This window comes from Moschus berezovskii, chromosome 7 (genome assembly GCF_049115385.1).
Source record: "Moschus berezovskii isolate FMDL1 chromosome 7, NW_MosBer_1.0, whole genome shotgun sequence".
In the NCBI taxonomy this organism is placed as follows: Eukaryota; Metazoa; Chordata; class Mammalia; order Artiodactyla; family Moschidae; genus Moschus; species Moschus berezovskii.
In genome coordinates this window covers 23,106,780-23,134,266 of record NC_142466.1, presented here as the reverse complement: position 1 = coordinate 23,134,266, position 27,487 = coordinate 23,106,780, and the positions used below count along the sequence as shown (strand labels likewise).

Below are 27,487 nucleotides of genomic sequence, written 5' to 3'. Positions count from 1 at the left end.
AGAAATTTTTCTTAAAATGAGAAAGAAAATAAAATCTTATAAGAAAAAGACACTTTGTCTGCAGGTTGAAGTGTTAATAAGACATATTCTACTCAAGTTATTGGAATTCAAAGTTAAGAAGAGAATCCTCCAGAAAGCCAGGCAAACGTATCAGGTGACCCACACTGGGAGTAATAGCAAGGTAGCATCAGACTTCTCCACATCAACGTTCATTACTAGAAGGGAACATATCACCAAATGTTCAGCTTCACTAGTAATCAAAGAAATTTAATACAAAATAAGGAATTAAAATTTCACTCAGATTTACAAGTTTAAAAAATATATATAAATCCACTTTTTGTAAGTTTTTTTGGGAGGGAACTCTGAACACTGTGTAGGACTGTAAACTGTCACAACCATTCTATAAGGCAAAATGGCAATATATTTTTTAAATGATAAAAATATTTATATTCTTTTGTCCAGTTACTTCCATGTGTAATGATTTATTTTTTTTTTAATTACTGATGAAACCAACAATCATGTACAGGTTCGAGGCATGATACAGGATGCTCGGGGCTGGTGCATGGGGATGACCCAGAGGGAGGATGTGGGGGGGAGGGAGGTGGGAGGGGGTACAAGAAGGGGAACTCATGTACACCCGGGGCGGATTCATGTAAATGTATGGCAAAACCAACCAATATAATGTTGTAAAATAAAAAAAAAGGAAAAATAAATATAAGAATTTGGAGAGATACTATATAGCACAGTAAAATGAAAACTATAAATATCACAGCATTTGCAATGAACAGGAAACAAGATTAGCCTCCAGGAAAACTTTTTTCATAAGACAGAAGGGGAGAGAAACTAGTCTAGTAAATATCTATAATATCTGGCTCTGGGATAGGCAGGCATTCACTACCTCCATTTCAGGGACATGGGAAATGAAAACACAGATAAATTAAATAATTTGTTCAAGGACATTCAACTCTTCTCAGAAGAACTGGAATCCAAGCTGCTATCTGTGATTTGGAAGCATAAATTCTTTTTATGACATGCAAAAGATTCGACTGGGAGTATATACCAAGTGCAAGTAATACAGAGTTGAGCGCAGAGAAATAAAGTTTGCATTAAATAACATTTTTACATCCCATAAAAGAACTTCAACATTTATAATATAAATTTATAAGAGGTCCAAATTACTTTCAAAAACAGTCAAGTTCCCTTACCCACTCTAGTTAAAGTTCAATAAGCGTCCCGCAAACAAAGGATTCGAGAATACCAAACCACTGCTCCGAGCTGCAGGTATCTCTCCCAACAGTTGCATAAGTCAATACATAACCTTGTGATATGTGTGTTTCTGTTTAAAAATACTGCATTTAGTAGACTGCTGATTAATATTGAATTTGTGGTCAACAGCACTAATAACTCATGCCTGAATAAAGTTGTTTAACACATATTTTTCTCTGTCAGGCACAGTGCAACCTTCTTGCTCCAAGAAACAGTAGACAGGATTCTGCCTGGAGACCATTTTAAATAACAAAATCACCAACAAAGCACACAAAAATGCAGAAAACATGGCACTAAATCTACTTAGATAAGATTAACAGTATGACCACTGCACAAGAAGGCCAAGCTGCAGTGTTGAGTCTTAGCTGGGAATGTGGATGTCAGGGAATTCTTTTTTTTTTTTTTGCCACTGTATGTGTCTACAGACGACCACAGTGAATGAACAGGAAACAAGATGAGCCTCCAGGAAAACTTTTTTCACCAAAGCTTCCCATCTTAGAGTATTGATTTTAAAGATATAAATTCATTTTACTGAATAGATGAATCTGCAAAAACAGAATCTGAAAATAATTGCTGCTGCTGCTAAGTCACTTCAGTCGTGTCCGACTCTGTGTGACCCCATAGACGGAAGCCCACCAGGCTCCCCCGTCCCTGGGATTCTCCAGGCAAGAACACTGGAGTGGGTTGCCATTTCCTTCTCCAATGTGTGACCATATTAATTTATAGTTCAAAGGTTTACAAAAACAATATACCTGCTTTTAATGAAAATGTTAGATAATGGGGGAAAAAATACAAGTAGTCATTGGAGGGACTGATGCTAAAGCTGAAACTGCAATACTTTGGCCACCTCATGCGACGAGTTGACTCACTGGAAAAGACTCTGATGCTGGGAAAGGTTGGGGGCGGGAGGAGAAGGGGACGACGGAGAATGAGATGGCTGGATGGCATCACGGACTCTGTGGACATGAGTTTGAGTGAACTCCGGGAGTTGGTGATGGACAGGGAGGCCTGGCGTGCTGTGATTCATGGGGTCGCGGAGAGTCGGACACGACTGAGCGACTGAACTGAACTGAACTGAGGCAATGTATTTATTGACTGCCCGCTTGTGCCCCCTAGTGGGTAAAAGATAACAAGTACGAGAATATACTAGAGCTTGAAATGACAAAGTATGTAACTTTATATTAAGTGCGAGAAAGCCAGAGGGAGGGAGGGAGGAGATAAACAGAAACAAAATGTCTCACATCAACCTTGGCAGTGTGTGCAATTCTCCTTTTTGGTCCAGAAATGTTTTGGTAATACAGCATATCTAATTCCATTTGTTTTCCTGAAGCCTAGTGGGAAAATGATAAGAGTTATCCAATTTCAGTGTAGTAAAAGCAAATTTATCATGTTTCCTGAAGAGCCACAGAAATCCAAAATACAAAACACTGAGAAAATTATTAAAATATTGTTCACAAAAAATAACTTATTTTGGATAATTTGACATGCACAGATATTCCTATAAAAGATTCCTCTAATTTGACAAATCAACTATCAGTTACTGTACATAATACCATGGCCTCTGGAAACTGTCAAGCTTGCAAGATGTAATGGCTGACCACTTACCAAGGTTTAGCCTTGTCATTCTAATACATTGTTAATTATAATATTATAAATATATTTCACTATTATTATTTTAATAAATAAATGTTATATAAATAAAATTTTTTATTTTATTATAGTATCTTAACTATAATATTAGAAATATATAATAGATGGTACATATATTTTATAAAGTTTAGAATATAGAGAATATGTATTTAAGGGAAACACTTTTAGATTTAGGAAAAGGATTAAGAAAATAAAAGTGACCAACCTGTTTAGCAGTCTCTCCCTCATGATCTTGGCTTTGTGTGAACTCACTGAAAATTCGAAGACATTCCTTCATAGTGTCATCAGAATCAGAGAGAGTGTCATCTCCAGTATACTCCTTATCTAAACCAAATGCAACTAACCTGCCGTCTTCAAAAATAGTCAAATCTTGACTATCGCCTGGTGCTGTCAGAACTCTTTCAAGTGATCGTCTGAATAAGAGAATTGGAGCTGGCTTGGTGAAGACAGCCATTCAGTCTCTTCCTTTTGAGTATCATTAGTTGTTTTTACATGTCCTGTCTTCTTTGGATACCTTTCACGATGTCTTCCTGTCTGGATTTCTTTGTCCCTGGCAGGGGCATAAGACATATTTTCTCCTGAAATGCAGACACGCATTTTCTCACCACCAAAGCTTCCCATCTTAGAAATGTGGTTTTGAACACCACACGTTTATTTTAGTATCTACTGAGGTTTCCATGAGTGATCTTGATGGTTCCAGCTTCTTACTGTCATCTTCTCTGTGTGTGGTTAGTTGGGTTTCACCTATTTTTTCCTCTTCTATGCCACTGATCTGAAGATTTCTTTCCTCCAGAGGCACTACCTATATCCTTTCCTCCATTTTCTGATATTTAAAGCCTCTAAAGCATTTAGATTTCCTAGAAACAGGAACGATTGGAGGTAAACCCATTACAAGGTCATCTTCATCAGAATCTTGAAGATGCACTTTAATTCTTATGGGTGACACATAAGGTCTTTGACTCTCCAGGGACTTGTGGCAAATTTTACCCACAGATTTTTTCCAGAAGGGCTGACTGGCAGTCTCAGCCTGCCTTCCTTTAGATGCTCCAAGCAGTGCTACACAGTAATTGAGCAAGGGATCATATTCAAGGTCAGCTGCTGGACATGTGTGGTCCATCAGGTACTTTGTAGGCTGACTCTCTTTATTTTTGATGGTTCATTCCACTGTTCTTGTGGGAGCAGGCTGTTTTCAGGAAAACCTTGTTTCACATTTGTGTCACTCAAGGAGGCCACGGGGCTTTGCGATAGCTCTTCAAGTGCTAAAGTAAACCTGGGGAGTATCTTCTGCTTTTCTTCAACTTCAGTCTTGACTGACTTGATTTCTTTGTTGATTCTTTCCAATTGTTTCATAGTTGTGCCTAGGGTTGTTAATGGGAGATAAGTTTATCTTTAAACATCACTCAAGATGAAGTGCAGACCCCAAACTATCCTGGACAAAGAGCTTTCCTATCACAGGGACAGTAACTTTCCCAAACCCAGCCTTAAACACAGGGAACTGTTGATGAACAGGTCAGTTCTTGGAATGAGAAGGACAACGAATATCACTGATTAAGTCTTTCAAATGTCTAGCTCATTCCGATGACTGATTAAAATATTCACGTCTTATTACCAGTGGAGCTACACATCTGTGTGACAGGTCATGCCTATACATATTAAACTGTGTCAAATGTGACATGGTTTGCAGTGACAATTTGGCAACAGTTCAAAGAGCTGAATGCTGCTTACACAGAACTGTACATAGTCTCTCACCAATACATCTCCACTGTCGTAAGAGAATGTTTTTTTAAAGCATGAGTCTTCTTTTAATTCAGCGGTTCTCAACAGTCTCACTAAGGTCCTAAGGTCCCTTCTGTTCTACAGAATGCCTCAAACACAAAAGAAAGCCAAACACACCGTTCCACAACCAACCATTAAAAAAAAAATTAACAAGTAAAACTTGAAAGCAGCTGGATCCATACTCCTGAGGAAACCCAGAACAGTGCCAAGAGATAAGGCTGCCAGCCATGGCCCTTCACAATACCTGGCAGGTCCTTCCTGACTTTTTAAAAAAGGAAATTACCATCTCTTCCCTCTTTCCAAGATACACTTTCCAATGTCAATTATGGCATAATTTACACACTTCTCCCCTCTCAAAAACAAGAGATTTCAGATATGAGATATCTTCCAAATTATACTTTTCAAACCTCTTAATTTATTTTAGATAACTTACACCTTTTGACAACACACACAAGCTTCCTCTTTACACAATGAGCTTTCCTTTGGCTCACTAGCCTTTCCCTTTACTGTTCATTCTGTTAAGAAATTAACTCTACTGAAAGCCAAAGCAAAGTGTGTGACAAAGCTGTGGGGTATTTTGATGGAGAACGAAAAAGCAAAGAACAGGCATAAGCATGAGAATTAAACCTACAAATCAAATGTAACTGGTTCTAATTTTTCTTGAAGGACACTTGGAAGGGGAATTAAACTCTGGGTAACCAGCCAGAACTGCATTTTGGCATAAGCTGGGTTTTATCTGGTTGTCATGATTAAGGAAAGGATGTTTAAGCATGGGGTGCTATGGGGGCTGGGTGGGAGTGGGGAGAGAATATTATTTCCCTCCATGTCAGAAGTTTAAAATGATTTTGCTCCACCAGAAGTGAGACTTAGAAGGCAAATTTTGAAGTCAGAGGCAGACTTACAACCTTTGCTCAGGCTAGAGGAGATTGGGAAGCGCTTCTTCTAATTTGTAACTACCCCGTGCCATAAGCTGGGGTCCACCCCACCCACAACCTTTTACCAGAGCTCAGGAAACTCCATAGGTAAGTCCACACCGGGGACGGCTGGCAGAGAGCGAGGATAAAACCACACAATACTGTGCACTTGCACCTTGCAACCAGTGAACCCGGATCCCGCGAATGAGGAGCAGGAAACTACACGCCTGCCCGCCCGCTCCTCGCCCCGCCTCCCAGCCACGTGACCTTGGCCCCGCCCCTTGGCCGCAGCAGTGGGCGGGGCCACCCTCGTAGGGCCGGGCGCTCAAGGTGAACGCTCGGTTAGGCGGCCAGAGTTTCTCTCCGACCGCCAGGCCAGTCTACCATCTTCCCAAATGTCCCTGGATGTCCCCCGCTCCCGGTTTCAGGAACTGTGGGCTACCCAAAAGGCTCTCAGGAAAATACCCTCAAACAGGATCTCCATGGCACCCTCACTACTCGGTATATCTCGATCTCCAACATACTTTAGGTGGGAGGATCAAGTAAGAGGGATTGAGGACTAGTTCTTAATTCTCCTGATCCTAGAGTGCGATGCTGGGAAATTTTACTCTTGGAGATTCTAACTACTTGGTTCCTCGTCCCAAGGCAAAGTCCTTGTTTTCCAGAGCAGCCGCTCTGTAGGAACTGCCCTTACACACATTGGAGAAGGAAATGGCAACCCACTCCAGCGTTCTTGCCTGGAGAATCCCAGGGACGGGGGAGCCTGGCGGGCTGCCGTCTATGGGGTCACACAGAGTCGGACACGACTGAAGCGACTTAGCAGCAGCAGCTGCTACATAGTGGTAAACAGCCCTCTTGGAGGGCTGGGGAAGAGGCAGGTTAAGAGCATCAGAGTAGGGAAACGCAGGGGTGTTTCATAACAGGGGGAGAAACAAGTTTAAAAGGAACTGGTATTGCTATGTCCTTTAAGAGGAAACAAACAGATCAGAGGTCTAGACAACCTGTTTAGGAATTCCAGGTTTAATAGCTGCTTGGAGGGTCAGCAGGGGGCAAATGAGAAGACCCGCCCCCTCCCAACACACATACACATCAGTCTGGGCTATATGACCCTCTCCTCACATCTAGACTAGGGGAGGGGGGAGAAGAAAGTGACATCAGTAAGGACTATCAGACATTCTTCAGGCCCACTGCCCCAGTACCTTGACTGCATTTTAAAATGATATCTACAAAGGTATCCACAAGTTATGTCAACGGAGGATGAGAAACCAATTTTTTGGGGGGAGGGGGGGTCATTTTAGCCATAAAAAGTGAAATTCATTCAGTCGTGTTAGACTCTTTACAACCCCATGGACTGTAACACACCAGACGCCTGTATCCATGGAATTTCCCAGGCAAGAATACTGGAGTGGGTTGCTATTCCCTTCTCCTAGGGATCTTCCCCGACCCAGGGATGGAATCGAGGTCTCCTGCATCGCAGGCAGATTCTTAACCATAGTAAATTTATCATACTATTTTAGCCATAGTAATGCTATATTGATTCACTTTCTCAAGCTGCAATACTTTAGTACTGAAGATAAAAGTAACCCTTACACCTATTTCCAATCAAGAAACCTCCCGGGTTCTTCCAAGGATTGGTGGAGGGAGGAGGTGGGAACCGTTGGTAGCCAACCCTTCCCCAAACCCACCTGACCTTCTTCCCACGAGCTCTTTCTCACCCATGAATTCACCATGGCTCCTCTGAAGCCCGAGCACCTCCAAGCTGCTGCAAGTACCTGCCTCACTCTATTCCCACCGCATTTCCTGGTGCCTGAACTGGCAGTACAAACGCTGGCCCCGACCCCCGGGGCTGTCAAAAGGGCACGGAAAAGGACAAAGTAACCCACGGAGCGTAGCATGGACTACTGCTCGAGGTTCACCTCACCTGGCTCCGAAAACCCGCCTGCACTGTTGCAATGACAGGACTGTGAAAAGGCGAACCTCCGACCTAATACAACTCCCGCCAGAGCACAGCCTTATATAGTCTGGCTACTCGGAGGCGGCGCTTCGTAGCTTTTTCAGCCAATGGGCAGGCTGGAGCTGATGTCAGGGGAGAAATGGGGAGAGAAGGATGATTCTGAGAATGGATGGTACCGTAGTGGCAGGTGAGTGTAGTGTATGTGTGCGTCTATCTTCTACAGGGAAGGAGGTTCATAGAGACCTAACCTACATTTAGGGAAAACAACCTCCCAAGAGCTGAAAGGACATTTGGGTTAAGGAATCTCCTGCCTTGTGGATGCCTACCTTGCTTCTAAACACCCTTTGACTTTTGTTACAAGTTTGACTGTTAACTTTCCTGGATCACGGAGAGAACCTCGGTGTCAAAGCACATCTAAACTTTGCCTCTCTTTTAGGCAAGGTATCCAACTTACCCAAGTTCTCATTTCTTGGTCTGGCAGATAAACTTATCTTGCATAGGGTGGTAGAATTCTGTGTGATATAATGTGTCAAAGTGTGTAGCATAAAGTAGGTTAGAATTTAGGACAATGACACCCCCCCCCCAGTTCTTTCCCTCCCCACCATCCACACATATCCACAAAGGATCTGATTACATGTCTTTAAAATCCTTCCAGTTGAAACACTCCTAAAAGGGAAACAGTATCCTGATTCCATTGGTCTTCTGTGTAAACTGAAATACTCCTAGGATAGACAGTTTCATAAGTCACTGATAACATAAATTAGTCTTTGAAATGCTTCCCCCGCCCCCAATACCACATACCAAGCATGGGTGCTTGGTTCAGTTCAGTTCAGTTCAGTTCAGTCGCTCAGTCGTGTCCGACTCTCCGCGACCCCATGAATCACAGCACGCCAGGCCTCCCTGTCCATCACCAACTCCCGGAGTACACTCAAACTCATGTCCACAGAGTCGGTGATGCCATCCAGCCATCTCATTCTCCGTCGTCCCCTTCTCCTCCCGCCCCCAACCTTTCCCAGCATCAGAGTCTTTTCCAGTGAGTCAACTCGTCGCATGAGGTGGCCAAAGTATTGCAGTTTCAGCTTTAGCATCAGTCCCTCCAATGAACATCCAGGATTGATCTCCTTTAGAATGGACTGGTTGGATCTCCTTGCAGTATAAGGGACTCTCAAGAGTCTTCTCCAACACCACAGTTCAAAAGCATCGATTCTTCGGCAATCAGCTTTCTTCACAGTCCAACTCTCACATCCATACATGACCACGGGAAAAACCATTGCCTTGACTAGACGGACCTTGGTTGGCAAAGTAATGTCTCTGCTTTTTAATATACTATCAAGGTTGGTCATAACTTTCCTTCCAAGGAGCAAGCATCTTTTAATTTCATGGCTGCAATCAGCATCTGCAGTGATTTTGGAGCCCCCCAAAATAAAGTCTGACACTGTTTCCACTGTTTTTCCATCTATTTCCCATGAAGTGATGGGACCAGATGCCATGATCTTTGTTTTCTGAATGTTGAGCTTCAAGCCAACCTTTTCACTCTCCTCTTTCACTTTCATCAAGAGGCTTTTGAGTTCCTCTTCACTTTCTGCCATAAGGGTAGTGTCATCTGCATATCTGAGGTTATTGATATTTCTCCCAGCAATCTTGATTCCAGCTTGTGCTTCTTCCAGCCCAGCGTTCCTCATGATGTACTCTGCATATAAGTTAAATAAGCAAGGTGACAATATACAACCTTGACGTACACCTTTTCCTACTTGGAACCAGTCTGTTGTTCCATGTCCAGTTCTAACTGTTGCTTCCTGACCTGCATACAGGTTTCTCAAGAGGCAGGTCGGGTGGTCTGGGATTCCCATCTCTTTCAGAATGTTCCACAGTTTATTGTGATCCACACAGTCAAAGGCTTTGGCATAGTCAATGAAGCAGAAATAGATGTTTTTCTGGAACTCTCTTGCTTTCTCCATGATCCAGCGGATGTTGGCAATTTGATCTCTGGTGCCTCTGCCTTTTCTAAAACCTTCTTGAACATCTGGGAGTTCACGGTTTACATACTGCTGAAGCCTGGCTTGGAGAATTTTGAGCATGACTTTACTAGCGTGTGAGATGAGTGCAATTGTGCGGTAGTTTGAGCATTCTTTGGCATTGCCTTTCTTTGGGATTGGAATGAAGACTGACCTCTTCCAGTCCTGTGGCCAGCGCTGAGTTTTCCAAATCTGCTGGCATATTGAGTGCAGCACTTTCACAGCATCATCTTTCAAGACTTGAAATAGCTCAACTGGAATTCCATCACCTCCACTAGCTTTGCTAGTAGTGATGCTTTCTAAGGCCCACTTGACTTCACATTCCAAGATGTCTGGCTCTAGGTCAGTGATCACGTTATCGTGACTATCTTGGTCGTGAGGATCTTTTTTGTACATTTCTTCTGTGTATTCCTGCCACCTCTTCTTAATATCTTCTGCTTCTGTTAGGTCCATACCATTTCTGTCCTTTATCGAGCCCATCTTTGCATGAAATGTTCCCTTGGAATCTCTAATTTTCTTGAAGAGATCTCTTGTTTTTCCTATTCTGTTGTTTTCCTCTATTTCTTTGCATTGATCACTAAGGAAGACTTTCTTATCTCTCCTTGCTATTCTTTGGAACTCTGCATTCAGATGCTTATATCTTTCCTTTTCTCCTTTGCTTTTCACCTCTCTTCTTTTCACAGCTATTTGTAAGGCCTCCTCAGACAGCCATTTCGCTCTTCTGCATTTCTTTTCCATGGGTGCTTGGTAGGAAGAGAGAAAGAAGGGTCCTCTAGCCCTAAAATATTCAGGACCCATAAATCCCCCTCTGGGAAATTAGATGCTGGAATCCCTCCTTCCTTTCTCTTCTGAAAATCAATGATATCTCAAATGGTTATGGATACTTTAAAAATGGAAAAAAAATTTTCCCCTAAATCTTACTGTCCCATGAGAGCACCCTGATGACTTTGAAACAATTGAAGAATGCCAGGAGTCTCTAATACTAGTTTTGTCTCTTGATACGTCACACTTGTTTTGCCAGTAAACACCAATGGGTATGTTCTTTTTGCTTTGGTGGTGGGGAGGAGCTTAGTAATGGTTGCCCCAAAATTCCCTAAAATGCCCACAGGTAAGGTAAAAAAATGAAATACTCATATTTTAAAAAGAGCCAGCCTAGAATGAATAAGTCGCTTTTCAGGATCATTTTTTACGTGATGAACTTTTTCACATCTTATTTCCTTTTATTTTTTTCCATTAAATTGTTTTTATAGCTGAGAGAGTTTTATTGAATATGCCCCCTTTGAAGACACCGGAAAATTTGGTCTCATCAGTGTTTCCAAATTATAATATGAACATCACAAAGATATTTTTTATGACAAAAATATTACAGTTGTCTAATCATCTGTGGGTTCCTCGCTGGGCTCCTCACTCTGAATCATGTCTGACTCCTCATTCTCCTCTGAGGCTGTGGAAGTCACGTCTGTTGTCATCCTAGATTTTGACCTTGTGTCTGATTTCTTTAATTCTGAAGAAGTGGTGCCCCAAAACGTGCTGCTCTCAGCACTCTTAGAAAATGATGTGTCGGATACGCCTTCTGATGGATGAAAGTAAGATAGGGTGGCCAGCTCTGGGTTGACAGAGTATTCACCAGTCTGACATGCTTGTTTATATCTGAAAACAGAAACATACATCAAGAACTGTTTTTGTGTGCATTTGCAGCTTGACTTAGAAAAGCATCTTAAAATAATCTATGAATTTTGTCCAATATATTGTCTATTTATTATTACACTAGACAAATGAATGAAAAATGTTAGGCCCTACACAGATGTGCTATTTAGAACAGAGTTCACAACCCCTTTTGTCTCAAGGCTATTGAAAAAGAATGCATTAGCTTCTCTATCACCTTCAGGATTGACTAGGGTTGTTTCTCTCTCTAGATGATTATTTAAAATATTGAGGAAGTGTTCAAGTGGGATACTCCCTGAGAGACAGCTCCATGGTCCTTTCCAATTAGATGCAAGGGAGCCAAACTGAATACCTTATAAACATGGGAGTCCTGTTTGCCCAGCCCTCTGCTGAGGAAAGGAGAGTGGGAGTCTCCTGTCATGTGTTTTAAAGGCTCCGGAGGTCTGGGGACTTACTTCATCATCTTCATTTTGTACAGCATGGCACTACAGATTGCCAAGAGGATGACAAAAAGGAAGAGGGTCATCAGTGAGATGCCCAGCATTAATTTTAACTTGGCTTCCTGTATTTTTGCCGTGTTGTCTTCCCATGTAGCGTTCACATCAGAGTCTGAGAGGAAAGAAAGAAAATGCAGTGGGAAAGAGTGACTGTGTTCAGCAAGTTTTTCTGGAGGATTAAGGATCACAATGCAACTGAAGAGAAGCCTTTGCCACCCAGAGTCTTCACTGTACTCTCCCCTCTACCTTCATGCAATGCCAAGGAGAAGGCTATAGGCCACTTCCTATGGACAGAGACTCTCAACTTTTTTTTTTACCTTTCCCCTTCACAGCAGTCTTGGAGGAGCTGACCCTCACTCTATTTTCTCAGATCACAGAAGCTTATGGATTTGCCCTTGGCACATAGCTAGTAAGTGGCAAAATCTGGTATCAAATCCAGGTGACCAGATGTTAAAACATGTATCAGCCTTCCTCCTTGTATAAGTGAAAACCAATCCAAGAGTCAGAAGAGATTACTATTAAAAAACGTGATGAAATTACACACATGAGATTAGTCCTTCAGGAGAGAAATATGCATTTCTTCTGTTGGCAGGAGTTGATTTTTCTTTTAAGTTAAAAGGATGATGTACTACAGTGCTTCCTCCACAAGGCTTAAGAACTGAATTTGTCTTTTTATTGCTGTGGTCAAGTCTAATGTATTTGATGTTAAAGAAATGGAAACTTAGCTAACTGTCTAAAATATATGATTAAAATCATGTCTGGATCCAGAAACATCAAAAGTCTTTTTACTAAAGAATAAATATATATACTTACTGCCAAATTTTATATCTTCCTGAATATATGTCTGACTTAATAGGCATGTAATGGTGACTTTAAATGATCATGTTGCTATTTGTCCCTTCTCCCCCAACATCTTTTCACCCAAAAGTTCCAATGACTTTTCATGATTTTTTTCAGGTAATGATGTTTTGGTAATAAGCAACGCCAAATTCCCATGTGTGTACTCTCTTATATTAAAAAAATTAAAATTGTCCATGTGCAATCCTAGGCCAAGGGGAGAGAAATGCATACAGTTGTGAATGACTGCTATCTTGACTTTGAGGCAGATTATTCTGGAAATAAATTATATTAAAATGGGCTGTGCTCCTGAATTAAAAGGGCTTTTGTAAAGAGGTGTGCTTATAGTACACTTGTTTATCAACGTGATTGTCAAAACTAAAGAAGGGTTTGAAATTCCTAACCATTGGAAATTATATAAAAGCTAATTACAAGTTGGGACAGGTTTTTTCACCCCTCTAAGCCACAGTTTTCTCATCTGTAAAATGGAGATAATACCAGCTTTCATGGAATTGCTATGAGGATTGACATAATAACATATGTAAAGTGTGGTATGTACTCAACACGCAATAGAAAATCGATCATGCTCACTTTCATTACTTGAAAAGACAAAATATTTCTAGATTATCATTACTGGTTATCACTTTTCTAAATAAAGAAGACTGACACCATTTTCTTGATTCACTGAAAGGCAAGTGGCATTAAGTGTCAAATAACCCAGCACAGAATTAAGGTGGTAGGCCCTACATGTATTACCAGATGCTATTTCTGTTTCAGTGCATTTGCATAGGACAGAGGTTTGGGGAAAATGGATATGATGCCTTGTTATGAAATTTTTCATCAAAGTCAGGAGTTCTTTTATTCAATCCATTAATGAAAACTACATTCGGCAGCAGGAATTCTCTCGTTTGTTGGTGGTGGGAATGCAAAATGGTACAGCCACTTTGGAAAGCAGTTTGGCAGTTTCTTACAAATCTGAAACATAACCTTATCCCATGATTCAGCAATCACAATCCTTGGTATTTACCTGAATGAGTTGAAAACTTATGACCACACAAAAACCTACACATGATTGTTTATAGCAGCTTTATTCATTATTGCCAAAACTTGGAAACAGTCAAGATGTCCTGCAATAGGTGAATGGATAAACATACCAGTACATCCATATACTGGAATATTATTGAGTGGTGAAAAGTAGTAAACTACCGAGTCACAAAAAGACACGGAAGAAACCTAACTGCAGAGTACTAAGCCAAAGAAGCCACTCTGAAAAGAATGCAAGCATGTTTCCAACTATTTGACCTTCTGGAAAAGGCAAAGCTATAGTGATAACAGAAAGATCAGGGTTGGGGAAGGGAAAGATGGCTAAATGGATCATACAAAACTTTTAGGGAGATGAAGCTACTCTGTATGATTGTAATGGTGGACATAAGATATTTGTCAAAACCTGTAGAATTGTACAACGCAAAGAATGAATTCTAATGTAAACTGTGTAAGTTTAGTTAATAACAATGTATCAATATCGGCTCATCAATTATAAAAAAAAAAATGCACCACACCAATGGAAGATGTTAATAACAAGAAAAACTAAGTGGGTGGAATATATGAGAACTCTTTACTTTCTACTCAATTTTTCTGTAGCCTGAAACTGTTCTAAAAAAGTCTGTCAATTAAAAAAAACCTGCATCCTATGTATTGTTCATTTGCCTTCAACTCCATTTAGTTTACTGTTTCTATTTACTTCCAGGAATAGAAGTTACACAACAGGAAGATATAAATATCTGCAATATGGTCATTGAGAACACTGTTTAGAAACCATACCTTTCCCAAAACTGTAAATGTCCTCTCTAGTATAACGTCAGTCCCCACACTACTCTCTTACATACACCACACCTTACTGAGGAAAACAGTATCACCGTGTAGACACTAAAATATGTGCGAGTATTTATGTATCCATTGAATTGAAGTATTTTGCTCTTACTTGGAATTGGGTGAAAAAATTGATCTCGTTGGTTGTCCTCACTGGTGGTTGCATTTATAGCTGTTAAAACAATAAAGTGGTGTTATGGTAAACAAAATTCACTTACTGAAATTATTGTGTGTGTCGATGTGTGTATACTATATACAGTTCATTCTCATTGTTCATGGCAGTCATGGTAGTTAAGTCATATAAGCACTGAATTAAGTGAATACCGAACCATCATCATTCCTAAGGGAAGTACAGGGTTAGGTTCTTATGAGCCTCTGGTCATATAACCTTGTTTTTGACCCAGTAACCTTGTTTTATGTATGTTTCTGTTTAGAGACACTTTATTTAGTATACATGGCTGATTGATTATACTTCCCTGGTGGCTTAGGAGGTAAAGAATCTACCTGCAATGAGGGAGACCCAGATTTCATCCCTGGGTTGGGAAGATCTTCTGGAGAAGGGAATGGAAACCCACCCCAGTATTCTTGCCTGGGAAATCCCATGGACAGAGGAGCCTGGTGGGCTACAGTCTGATTCATTAACACTGAGCTCACAATCAGTAACATTTAACTCACGCCTGTATGAAGCTTATATAATACACACAGTTTCTTCCTGAGGTACATAACAGCCTTCTCGTGTTTAGGAACCATACAGCATTTTAATACTATACTTGGAGGGCATTTAAAATAGCAAAATTGCCAGCAGAAAACACAAAAATGCAAAACACCTTACACTAAACAGACCACAAAAAAAAGATAGTTTGTTTACCACATGAGAGCTGAAAAAAGAAGCCCTTTGCTATACTTCAGTAGGAACAAGAGCTTCAGGCAATTAAATTTTTTTTTGCTACTCTGTGTGTGTCCATCAATGACAGTGAAAGTTCTGCAAGTGTTGATTTGGAGAGTTCCAAAGAAATTTTAAATGTAGGTAAATTCACAAATACAGAATCTGCAAATGAGGATCCATCAAATATGGCATATAATTCACATATTGCATGCATATATGTGTGTGATACATGAATTGTATTTATGCACGTATGCATTTATTGATAATATACGTTATGTGTATACATGCATACTTACAAATGCTATGCGTGTGATTTATATATGAACGCATGTACATTTATGGTTTACATATTACTTCTGTGCATGCATATATTTTGATATACACTTTGCATTCATTCATGCATCCCCATGTGCTTATACACATACTGCTCCAAATACAAAGAGGGATACTACTGAGCAAGAACCTTATTTAAAATTTTTAATCATAAATAGATTAAATGGCTAGATTTTAACATTTGTAGGAGAACGAAACTTTTGGTGAGAGGATCAGAAAATGTGTGACACCTGATCAACTTTCTGGGTCCGTGTTGCATGTGATGATGGCAGCAAAATGTTGACTTATTAATTCTTAGTATTAGAAAAATTTACACTAATCTTGGCTTTCTTACAGAAGACTTTAGAACACCAAAACATTTTCCCAGCTACCTAACTACTATGAGTTTACCTTTAGCTAACATTGTCCAAAATGCAGGCTCATTTGGACTCTGGGTTCCTTCTGTTTAAAAAACAAAATAGAACAGGATAACAAAATAAGGTAATCTGACTTTAGTAAAATTTTGATAGAATGTTCATTTTTTAATGTTAGTCTAGTCATGTAACGGTTACACCTTGAGTTCCTGTTATGTGCCAGACCCTGTGGGTGGCATTAAAGTTACAGAAATGAACAAAATACAGGTCTTATGTTTAAGGAACACACTCTTACTTTGAGAGGCAGACATACAAGAATCACTGTTCATCACATTGCAGGAGAATAAGGGCTTTCATAGCAACGCACAGGTGGTATGCACAGAAGGATCTAATTCATTTTCAAAAGCCGGAAACACTTCGCGAGGGAGGCCATGCTCTCATAACGGCTCAGAGGACTAGGAATTATTTGCCAGATAAACTATGTGAGAGAGAGGTCCTTCCACGGTGAGCAAACGCAGGTGTTATGAGCAGGTTCAGGTAGTCTGGTGTGGAGAATATGGGTGGGGAATGTGACCAGAAACGAGACTAGCAAGTTCTTCATTGGTCAGATCACTTCAGACTTGAATACCTGGTTAAGAATTTAGAATATGACCCCAAACCTAGCAGTAAGTTACTGATGGTATTTAAGAAGGGGCATACCAGGATGATAAGATTTCCATTTTTAAATATTACTCTAATACGGTTATTCAAGAAAGTGAAATTAAAGAAGTCATGAGAAATATACTTGGATTGTATGAACTGGAGAATATAGGGATTCATGTAATGACAGCTCACTGTCTTCAATTAGACCACTCCTCTTTCAAGACCTTAGAGAAAAGCCATCCTGAGTTGTTATGATTTCACAAGTAAGAAGCAGTACTGTCAGAAAAGTAAAATGATAATTTTGATTTTGTAAACTCTAGCTCTGAACTCTCCACTAATATTCTTAGGAAATGCTAAAAATCAGCTCTAAGCAGAGTTAAGTTTATTTATCATGTATGTGATTGTTAAAATTATTACTATAATTTTTTAAAAAATTATATTAAAATGTATTAAGTATATTTATATAAATGTATATTTATACACACATGATATTTTATATAAATATATTTAATATAAATATAACTGTAATACATTTTACTACAATCAGGTTGTAGTTTGAAAAGAGTTCATTTCCTATCCTTTGTCAGGTAAATCTGAAAATTGATTACTAGATTTTTACCATTTAAAAAGTTTTAGAGTGATTTTAAATTGTAGTAGTATGAATTATTTAAGTATGTTATCACTTTATGAAATAGAGTAATGAAAGTTAAATTTTTAAGTCATATAATGACATGCTCCAGGTCTGACTACAATGTTGTAAGTTTAATACTGTGAGTAGTTGTTTCGAAAGGTTCTTTACTTTCTTCATGGCTGACTACTTCAGGAGGTGCCGTAGTAGTTGTTTCATTGAAGAGTTTATCTAGGAAAAGGCATAATGGATTATCAGCACATAAAAACATTGACTCAACACTTGTAATTAGCTATTTTTTAAGCTAAAAAGTAGAACAAAGAAAAGGAGAGAGAAAAACAACAATAACAACAGCAACAACAAAAAACCAAAGAGAAAGATGCTGACGTTTTCCTGAGATCCCTTAAAGAGGGGGAAAGAAGAAGCCACTGAAGAATGAGGCTTGTATAAGAGGTTGCCTGAGGTGGGATTGATATGCCTATAATTTGTAAGAGAGGAAAAACTGGGAATGTGGGGCTACAAGCTTCCTTTGGCACTAAGGAAGCTCTGTTGGGTGAGGTACACTGGCTTCACACAGTTTCCTGCACAGGCTTTGAAGTAATGCTGTTAACCTAGGACAACTTGGTTGCTGGTTCATGAAAGAGGGAGGTAGCAGTGTCCTGGTAAGCTGGAAACATGTGCATGTTAACCACTCGAATCAGTTTGGGCAATTAAAATTTGGGGTTACAGCTCAAGGATTTCCAGGCCGGATTTAGGCTATATCTCAGTCTATAATGCGTCCATCTGGAGGCACGTAAGAGTCAATTTGGGAGAAGTTGTGACCGGAGGGTTTCCCTGGTGGCTCAGCTGGTAAAGAATCTACTTGCAATGCAGGAGACTCCAGTTCGATTCCTGGGTCAGGAAGATGCCCTGGAGAAGGGAAAGGCTACCCACTCCAGTATTCTGGCCTGGAGAATTCCATGGACTGTATAGTCCATGGGGTCACAAAGAGTCAGACAGGACTGAGCGAGTTCCGCTTTTACTTTTCACTTTGTGACTAGAGGACCATTTTTCTCCCCATGAAGTTGGCAATTTCAGTTAAGTTTGCTTCAGACAGGAATGGACGAAACATCATATGAATTACAGGCAATCCCACTATAGGAAGATTTCTACTGAGCCTACAGACAACATTATTATAAGTAACTTGTTAGAAAGAAAGGATGAAAAAAATAATCCATTACCAGAGTTGACATAGACTCAGGCAGGGCTGGAATGACTGGTATGTAATCCTTAAATTCTGCTTTGCAACCCCTACTTGATTTGAGAGAAACATGTCTGGATTGCCTCATTACTGCCTTGTCCTCATCATTTTAGGGACTAGAATAATAATTAGTCAAAATTATTCTGGATATTCCCATCTCCTTGGGGAGCTTGCTCCTCCAGAATGTCCCCACCACTCAACAAGTCTCTGTTAGAGACCCAGTGAAAATGGCAAAAATTTCATATCCCAATCCAACTTTGACAATCCTCTGGGGACGTGAATTGTGGGAAGAGAAGTTAGGGTTTTGAAATCTCTTCCATGGGTCCTGTGGTCATCAATAATCCATCTCCTAAAGGGAATTTTAGGTACCTGGCCTGTTGAAGAAACAGTTCAAGATGTTGTCTGCTGTATGCAAACAAAATTCCCATGAGAGATCTGTCTAAATTAATGTGTGCCCTCGAAATGTCCCTACGTCATATTTACGTTTCAAGTTTTGGAATTGCTCAAAATGTTCCATTATTGTCAAGAAGTTTTATTAATTATTAGGCATTGCTGAGTCTGGTTTTTTCTAATATTAAGTATTGTCATAGTCAGAAACATTCTCTCTTGCCCTATTTCCTTTCATCCTCTTTGCCTTGTCTTCTTGGGTTTCAGAGATATGAGCTGTTGACACTTTAAGGTCCAAAGTAACATGCTGGCAACATTTCCTCATTTCCTCTATCAGTTATATTTGGTAGAAAGATGCAAAAACGAAATAATATTTGAAGCTGAAAGCACAAAGTAGAAAGAAGTAAAAATGTGGGTTTAAGAAAAAAGCAATCTTCTGGAGTCCTAAATTTAGTTATTTTCTTACTCTTTCCACTCAAACCAAAAATATGAGGCTAAGAAATGTAAAAACATTTTTGCCTTTGGAATTCACCAGTGCAACGGCTATGGTAGAATCTCCTTATTTTACGAATTAAGACTCCTGATGATATTAGCTCCACTAAGACCTTTGTCCTACCCAATAGTCTGCAGAGCTATTTTGAAATCTTGCTCTAAGTGTTTTTCCTACTTGAAGTGCTGCCATTCAGTACTTACAGTTTCTCAGAGAAAAATTCAGATCAGTTGTTGCTCTCACAGATATTTCAGACTGTGTGCCATTTGGATTTTGTGTTGTGAAGACATCTGAAAACATAAGATCAAAACTTTTCAGCAGCTACATAAGTCACTCTTGTTCCTTTTGGATTTTTCCTCACCTGAATTTTCTCCTAAAACATATACACTAATTCTAAAAAAAAAATAATAAAGTATTTGAGACATTCTTCAGCTACAAAATAACAAGTGGGGCAAGGGTCAAAAATAAAATTCATGGGGGACAAAACCAAGCTAGTATCCTTATGCTAAATGATACTTTCTGAAAAGAAACTATTAAGGAAATTACAAAAAACATATACAAGTGCATAATGGGTGCTGAAGGAGGTTTGTAGATGTGTAATATCATTACTGTTTGTATTAACATTGTTAAATTTCAGCCAACTAAGAAGCATTCACTTGCCGTTGAACCCTCTGCTAGACTGTAATTTAGTTCAGTTCAGTTCAGTCACTCAGTCATGTCCGACTCTTTGCGACCCATGAATCACAGCACGCCAGGCCTCCCTGTCCATCGCCAACTCCCTCAGTTCACTCAAACTCATGTCCATCGAGTCGGTGATGCCATCCAGTCATCTCATTCTCTGTCTTCCCTGTCTCCTCCCACCCCCAATCCTTCCTAGCATCAGACTCTTTTCCAGTGAGTCAACTCGTCGCATGAGGTGGCCAAAGTATTGCAGTTTCAGCTTTAGCATCAGTCCTTCCAATGAACACCCAGGATAGATCTCCTTTAGAATGGACTGGCTGGATCTCCTTGCAGTCCAAGGGACTCTCAAGAGTCTTCTCTAGCACCACAGTTCAAAAGCATCAATTCTTCGGTGATCAGCTTTCTTCACAGTCCAACTCTCACATCCATACATGACCATGGGAAAAACCATAGCCTTGACTAGACGGACCTTGGTTGGCAAAGTAATGTCTCTGCTTTTTAATATGCTATCTAGGTTGGTCATAACTTTCCTTCCAAGGAGTAAGCATCTTTTAATTTCCTGGCTGCAATCAGCATCTGCAGTGATTTTGGAGCCCAAAAAAATAAAGTCTGACACTGTTTCCACTGTTTCCCCATCTATTTCCCATGAAGTGATGGGACCAGATGCCATGATCTTCATTTTCTGAATGTTGAGCTTCAAGCCAAACTTTTCACTCTCCTCTTTCACTTTCATCAAGAGGCTTTTTAGTTCCTCTTCACTTTCTGCCATAAGGGTGGTGTCATCTGCATATCTGAGGTTATTGATATTTCTCCCGGCAATCTTGATTCCAGCTTGTGCTTCTTCCAGCCCAGCGTTCCTCATGATGTACTCTGCATATAAGTTAAATAAGCAGGGTGACAATATACAATCTTGACGTATTCCTTTTCCTATTTGGAACCAGTCTGTTGTTCCATGTCCAGTTCTAACTCTTGCTTCCTGTCCTGCATACAGGTTTCTCAAGAGGCAGGTCAGGTGGTCTGGTATTCCCATCTCTTTCAGAATGTTCCACAGTTTATTGTGATCCACACAGTCAAAGGCTTTGGCATAGTCAATGAAGCAGAAATAGATGTTTTTCTGGAACTCTCTTGCTTTCTCCATGATCCACCAGATGTTGGCAATTTGATCTCTGGTTCCTCTGCCTTTTCTAAAACCTGCTTGAACATCTGGAAGTTCACGGTTCACATATTGCTGAAGCCTGTCTTGGAGAATTTGGAGCATGACTTTACTAGCGTGTGAGATGAGTGCAATTGTGTGGTAGTTTGAGCATTCTTTGGCATTGCCTTTCTTTGGGATTGGAATGAAGACTGACCTTTTCCAGTCCTGTGGCCACTGCTGAGTTTTCCAAATTTGCTGGCATATTAAGTGCCGCACTTTCACCGCATCATCTTTCAGGATTTGAAATAGCTCAATTGGAATTCCATCACCTCCACTAGCTTTGTTCATAATGATGATCTCTAAGGCCCACTTGACTTCACATTCCAAGATGTCTGGCTCCAGGTGAGTGATCACGCCATCGTGATTATCTTGGTCATGAAGATCTTTTTTGTACAGTTCTTCTGTGTATTTTTGCCACCTCTTTTAATATCTTCTGCTTCTGTTAGGTCCATACCATTTCTGTCCTTTATCGAGCCCATCTTTGCATGAAATGTTCCCTTGATATCTCTAATTTTCTTGAAAAGATCTCTTGTTTTTCCTATTCTGTTATTTTCCTCTATTTCTTTGCATTGATCACTGAGTTCAGTTCAGTTCAGTTCAGTTCAGTCGCTCAGTCGTGTCCGACTCTCCGCGACCCCATGAATCACAGCACGCCAGGCCTCCCTGTCCATCACCAACTCCCGGAGTACACTCAAACTCATGTCCACAGAGTCGGTGATGCCATCCAGCCATCTCATTCTCTGTCGTCCCCTTCTCCTCCCGCCCCCAACCTTTCCCAGCATCAGAGTCTTTTCCAGTGAGTCAACTCGTCGCATGAGGTGGCCAAAGTTCAGCTTAAAAAGCACATATTTCAATAACAATCACAATCTTCCAAATGGATTCACATTTACATATGCACATAATGAATCCTGCTCTTAAAGAGTTATCAGTGAGGCTGGTTGTAATTGAAAACTAATGGATATATGTATCCAATCAAAGTAAAACGGATCAAGATGCCAGACTGAACATACATACACAGATCTCCTCTTTCCAAAATCTCATGAAATGACAGAAAATTTTATACACATTAATGTGTATGTTTGTTTAGTATATACATATATATTCATTTCCCCCAACACATAGACACACACACAAAGTCATTAATTTTGAAAAGTTTCTGAGGTAGATCTGTGGAGAAATAGAAGAAAATCATAGGTCAATATTTAATGCTATGAGTAATTAGAGTTTAAAAACTAAAACATTGTGGATCTTTGCAGGGAAAGACAGATCAAAGAAACAATGAAAAGGTATAATAACAATTGACCCAATTTCAAAAGGAATTTAGATTATATTAAATGTGAGTTTCATATCAGTGGGCTTCCCGTGTGGCTCCACTGGTAAAGAATCTGCTTGCGAAGTGGGAGACCTGGGTTTGATCCCTGGGTTGGGAAGATCCCCTGGAGAAAGGAAAGGCTACCCACTCCAGTATTCCAGCCTGGAGAATTCCATGGACTGTATAGTCCATGGGGTCGCAGAGAGTCAGACACAACTGAGTGACTTTCACTTCACTTCACTTCATATCAGTAGGGAATTAGCGTTAGACAACTGGCGATTCTCCTTGAAAAAATGTAAAGTTTTATGACTATTTTACGCCATATACAAAAATAATTGAATTTAAGACCTAAGAGTTTTGATAAAAATATGAAGTTATTCAAAAAATTGGAAAATAATTTAATATCTTGGATTGGATAAGGCCTACCTAAACAAGATACAGTATGAAGAAGTTGTAGAGAAATTGATTAATCAAGAATTGATCTTATAAAATTTTAATTTTCTCTGTGATTAGAATACTTAAACAGGTTTAAAGGTGAGTGGCAGTCTGGAAGAAAATACTTGTTACTTTTACCATAGAGAAAAGATTGAACATACTAAATATAAAAAAAAAGGCCCTACAAATAAATGAAAATACAATCTAATAGAAAAAATGGGCCAAGGATATGAACAGGTAAATCACAAAAGTAGAAATAAAATTGCTCAATAAATATAAAGAAACATTCTCAGCTTCACAAGTAATCAGAGTGCAAATTAAAACAGTAATGAAAATTCTCACTTATTCACAAAACATGATTAACATTATTCAGTATATGTGACATTGTGTAGCATTCTTGATAGATGTGTTTTAGGGTACAATTTGGTGTTACCTATCAATATTTTAAAAGATTTATCCTTGATTCAGAAATTTCAGTACTTGGTATCTATCCAAAGAGAGATACACTCAAGTGTATGTAAGAACGATGTACAAGAGAAAAAAACTGCATATAATCTAATTCTTTAATAAGACAGTGGATTAATTATGGAAAATCACTTCATGGAATACTATATATCCATTAAAAATAATGAGGTATACATGAAAAAAGCTCCAGAGTTCTTAAATGAGAAAAAGCATGCCATAATACAATTCTTTAGTATAGTCCCATTTATGTTATGAGTGTGTGTGTGTGTGTGTGTGTGTGTAAGAAAGATTTTTTAATCAAAGTAATCATCAGGCTCTTGGTTTAATCTCTGGAAATTAAAAATAGAGAGACATCCTGAAAAGGAAATAACTGCATCATTTTGCAGTCAACACATAGTAGACGCAGCCTGTGCTGGATAGATTAGACACCACTCCTGACACTTCTCCTTTGTAGCTATGAAACCTGGTGATTGACCTCTCTGAGCACCAGGGATTTTTTTCACCTACAAAAGAGGATAGTGATTCATCAAAGAAAGAATAGAAATACAACTTATGTACTAATTACAGTTTTCAAAGTACTTGAATATATGTATATCTTCATTGTTTTCTATTTTTTCTTTGGCTAATATTAAAAATTCCAGTAGAGTTTGATTTAATCTTAATTATTTTTAATTTTTAACAAGAATTTTTTACGAACTTTTCACATTTTAGAATGGTGGACCTTATAAGGACATGGAAAGCTTGTATGAAGAAAGGTGAATAGATGGAAGTTCAGCAGATCTTCCAAACATCTCAAAGTCATCTTGTTATGGATTGAATTTTGTTTGCCCCCAAAAGCTATGTTGAAGTCTTCACCTTCAGCACTGCAGAATGTGACCTAATTTGAAAATTGAGTCGTTGACAATTTAACTAGTTAAGATGAAGTCACATGGAGTAGCTGAGCCCCTAAACAAAAATAGTATCCTTATTGAGAAGCGGGAAATTTGGACATACAGGAAGATACAGGAAGAACTTGTGAAGACAGAGGCAGAGACTGGAGTTCTGCTGCTCCAAGCCAAGAAGTTCCTGGGGCTACCAGAAGCTGGGAGGTGCAAGGGAAGACAGTCTTTTAGAGTCTGGGCCACGTCTGCGGCTTGTTAGGAACTGGGCTGCACAGCAGGACATGAGTGGCAGGTGAGCGAGTGAGCAAGGCTTCATCTGTTTCCAGCCACTCCGCATGGCTCACATTACTGCCTGAGCTCTGCCTCCTATCAGATCAGAGGAGGCGTAATAAACGTAACGTGCTTGAGTCATTCAGAAACCATCCCCCACCACACCATCCATGGAAATATTGTCTTCCATGAAACTGGTCCCTAGTGCCAAAAAGTTTTGGGACCACTGCCCTAGAGGCTTTGGAGAGAGTATGGTGATCAAAATTTTGATTTTGGATCTCTGGCTTCTGTGAGAACTGTGAGAGAATAAATTTCTTTTGCTTTGAGTCCCCTAGTTTGTGGTACTTTATTTCAAGAAGCTCCAGGAAACTAACACACATCTCCAAATAAATTTTGCTTATCTCACCACAGAATTAGTTCAATTGTTACTAATGTGAATAAATAACCACACTGCTAGGATAAATCCTATATTAATTATAGACATTTACCAAATCTTATTAAACTTCATAATATCTCATGGAAAAAGTTGAAGAAAATTAGAATTCCATTTCATACACCAAGACGCCTATAAGGTAAATTAAAATTTAAATAGGAAATAAAATGATTATAGAAATTTTAGCACTTATAAATCAAATCAGTCTAATCATCTTTTGATATATGTATTGCCATTAACTTGGAAAACTTACACTGTTTTACATCTTTATAATAATCGCCAGTTTTCTCAGGAGTATGCTCCTTGTTTTCTTCTTCCATTGTATGGGGATGTTCAGCCATAGGCTGCTCAGGTATGGGTGTCATCTCATGCTCTGAAAAAAAGCATGACCAGAGGTCAGAAATGTGTTGATTTCTTTCACAACTTTTTTAAAACTGCATTTTCTTCACAAAGAATATGAGACAGAGATTTAAAATCTAAGTTATATCATATTTCCAACAATGCACTTTATATCGCCCTATAGAAAATTGCTATGGACTGTTGGAGAGGGTGTGGAGAAAAGTGAACACTCCTATACTATCGTTGGCAATGTAAATTGATACAGCCACCATGGAGAACAGAATGGAAGTTCCTCAAAAAACTAAAAATAAAGTTGCCATATGATCCAGCAATCCCACTCCTGGGCATATACCAGGATGAAACTTTTAATTCAAAAAGATACATGGACCCTATGCTCATAGCAGCACTACTTAACAATAGCCAAGACATGGAAACAACCTAAGTGTGCTTTGAGAGATGAATAGATAAAGAAAATGTGGTGTATATATACATACACATACAATGAAATACTAATTAGCCATAAAAAAGAATGAAATAATGCCATTTGCAGCAACATGGATGAACCTAGAGATTATAAGTTTAAATGAAGTAAGTCAGAAAGAATAAGACAAATACCGTATGATATCACTTGTATGTGGAATCTAAAATATGACACAAATGAACACATCTATGAAACAGATACAGAGAACAGATCTGTGGTTGCCAAGGGGGAGGGGGTGGAGAGGGAAGGACTGGGAGTTTCAGATTAGCAGATGCGAACTATTACATACAGGATGAATAAACAACAAGCTCCCACTGTATAGCACAGGGAACAATATTCAACATCCTATGATAAACCACAATGGAAAAGAATATTAAAAAGAATATATATGTAAAACTGAGTCACTTTGCTGTTGAGCAGAAATTAACACAACATTGTAAATCAATTATACTTGAATTAAATTTTTAAAAAATTGCCATGGACCAGTTTTCTAGGATATTGAGTCAAGTTTCTTATCTGCTATTTGAGTGAAAGTTTTAAATGCTTACTCACCTTCATAAGGGGGATCTATACCACTAACCTCTGGGGTGAAAACCCCAGATAAAAAAATAAACAATATAAAATTCATTGGGAAAACAACGTGATTTATCCAGTGATCTACTGTGTCTCAGAGTTTCCCTTCTGTTGCCCAGCAGGTCCTATAACTAGCGAGGACATTATGATGTCACTACCAGATGGAGGTCAGGATGCTGGAGAAGAATTTCCAAAAGCTTTGTGATTCGTTCTCATGATCTTACCTTAGGTCATGTGATGGTTTTTAGGATTTTTTAAAAAAATAAACCATTATTAGATTTTCTTTGAATAACAAGAGGTATGCTCTCATGAAATAATGTAAATCATTGGTCCCTGGATTTTCAGTTCAGTTCAGTTCAGTTCAGTCGCTCAGTCGTGTCCGACTCTCCGCGACCCCATGAATCACAGCACGCCAGGCCTCCCTGTCCATCACCAAGAACCATTAATATTGTTGATAGTAAGACAGCAACAGATCTTTTTGGTTTTCAGAGCTTTTACAATACTATATATTCTTTTGAATAACCATACAACATCTGTTAAAAAAAAACTAATAAGATGCCAAGATTCAGTCCTAATGCCCTTCAAACTCTGGTTCTTGGGCTATCTTAACTATAATTCTTTAGGAGGGTGTTTTTTTGAAACATTTTTTGGGGGGATTTTAAGACCTATGTTATTTATGATATATATTTGTTTTGTTAAAAACACTTTTATAAATGAAACCCATCTTTTACCTCACAAACAGAAAATTATCTATCAGTCAGAAGAGTATTTAGGCTTAGATAATATCAACATGTATTTCTCTTATAATAACTCAGATAATAAGCAATAATGGCAAGAAATCAAATGGACAATACCACCAATATTGCTCTTCATACTAAGGGATCAACTAACGTCCCGTCCCTCAATTCTAATTATTATTGATGGATAGCCTCTCAGCTCGAGAGAATATCCACAACTAAAAAGACACAAGCATCAGGAGAAAGGGGGCATGAGTTTCAAAAGGCTTGAAATGTTACTCAG

General features: G+C 39.2%; 1 protein-coding gene and 1 pseudogene across 1 annotated transcript; both read right to left on the bottom strand.

Moving 5' to 3' along the window:
* Positions 1–8,368, bottom strand: part of LOC148777282 (RNA exonuclease 1 homolog) — a 47,156-nt pseudogene extending 38,788 nt beyond the window's left edge.
* Positions 8,369–10,772: 2,404 nt separating this feature from the next.
* Positions 10,773–25,805, bottom strand: EQTN (equatorin). The gene is made up of 7 exons (XM_055428121.2): positions 25,328–25,805; positions 19,606–19,692; positions 17,457–17,516; positions 16,053–16,103; positions 14,556–14,615; positions 11,696–11,849; positions 10,773–11,225 (listed from the first exon to the last, which is right to left on the bottom strand). Exons 1-7 carry the CDS (start codon positions 25,437–25,439, stop codon positions 10,949–10,951), a joined length of 801 nt encoding a protein of 266 aa, XP_055284096.1. The 5' UTR covers positions 25,440–25,805; the 3' UTR covers positions 10,773–10,948.
* Between the last annotated feature and the right edge of the window lie 1,682 nt (positions 25,806–27,487).

Coding starts and splice junctions, on each gene's coding strand:
- EQTN (XM_055428121.2), bottom strand. CDS start 25,439: ATGACACCCATACCTGAGCAGCCTATGGCTGAACATCCCCATACAATG. Junction 19,693..25,327: donor TTATAAAGATGTAAAACAGT/GTAAGTTTTCCA, acceptor TTATGTTTTCAG/ATGTCTTCACAACACAAAAT. Junction 17,517..19,605: donor GAATTTTTCTCTGAGAAACT/GTAAGTACTGAA, acceptor GCCTTTTCCTAG/ATAAACTCTTCAATGAAACA.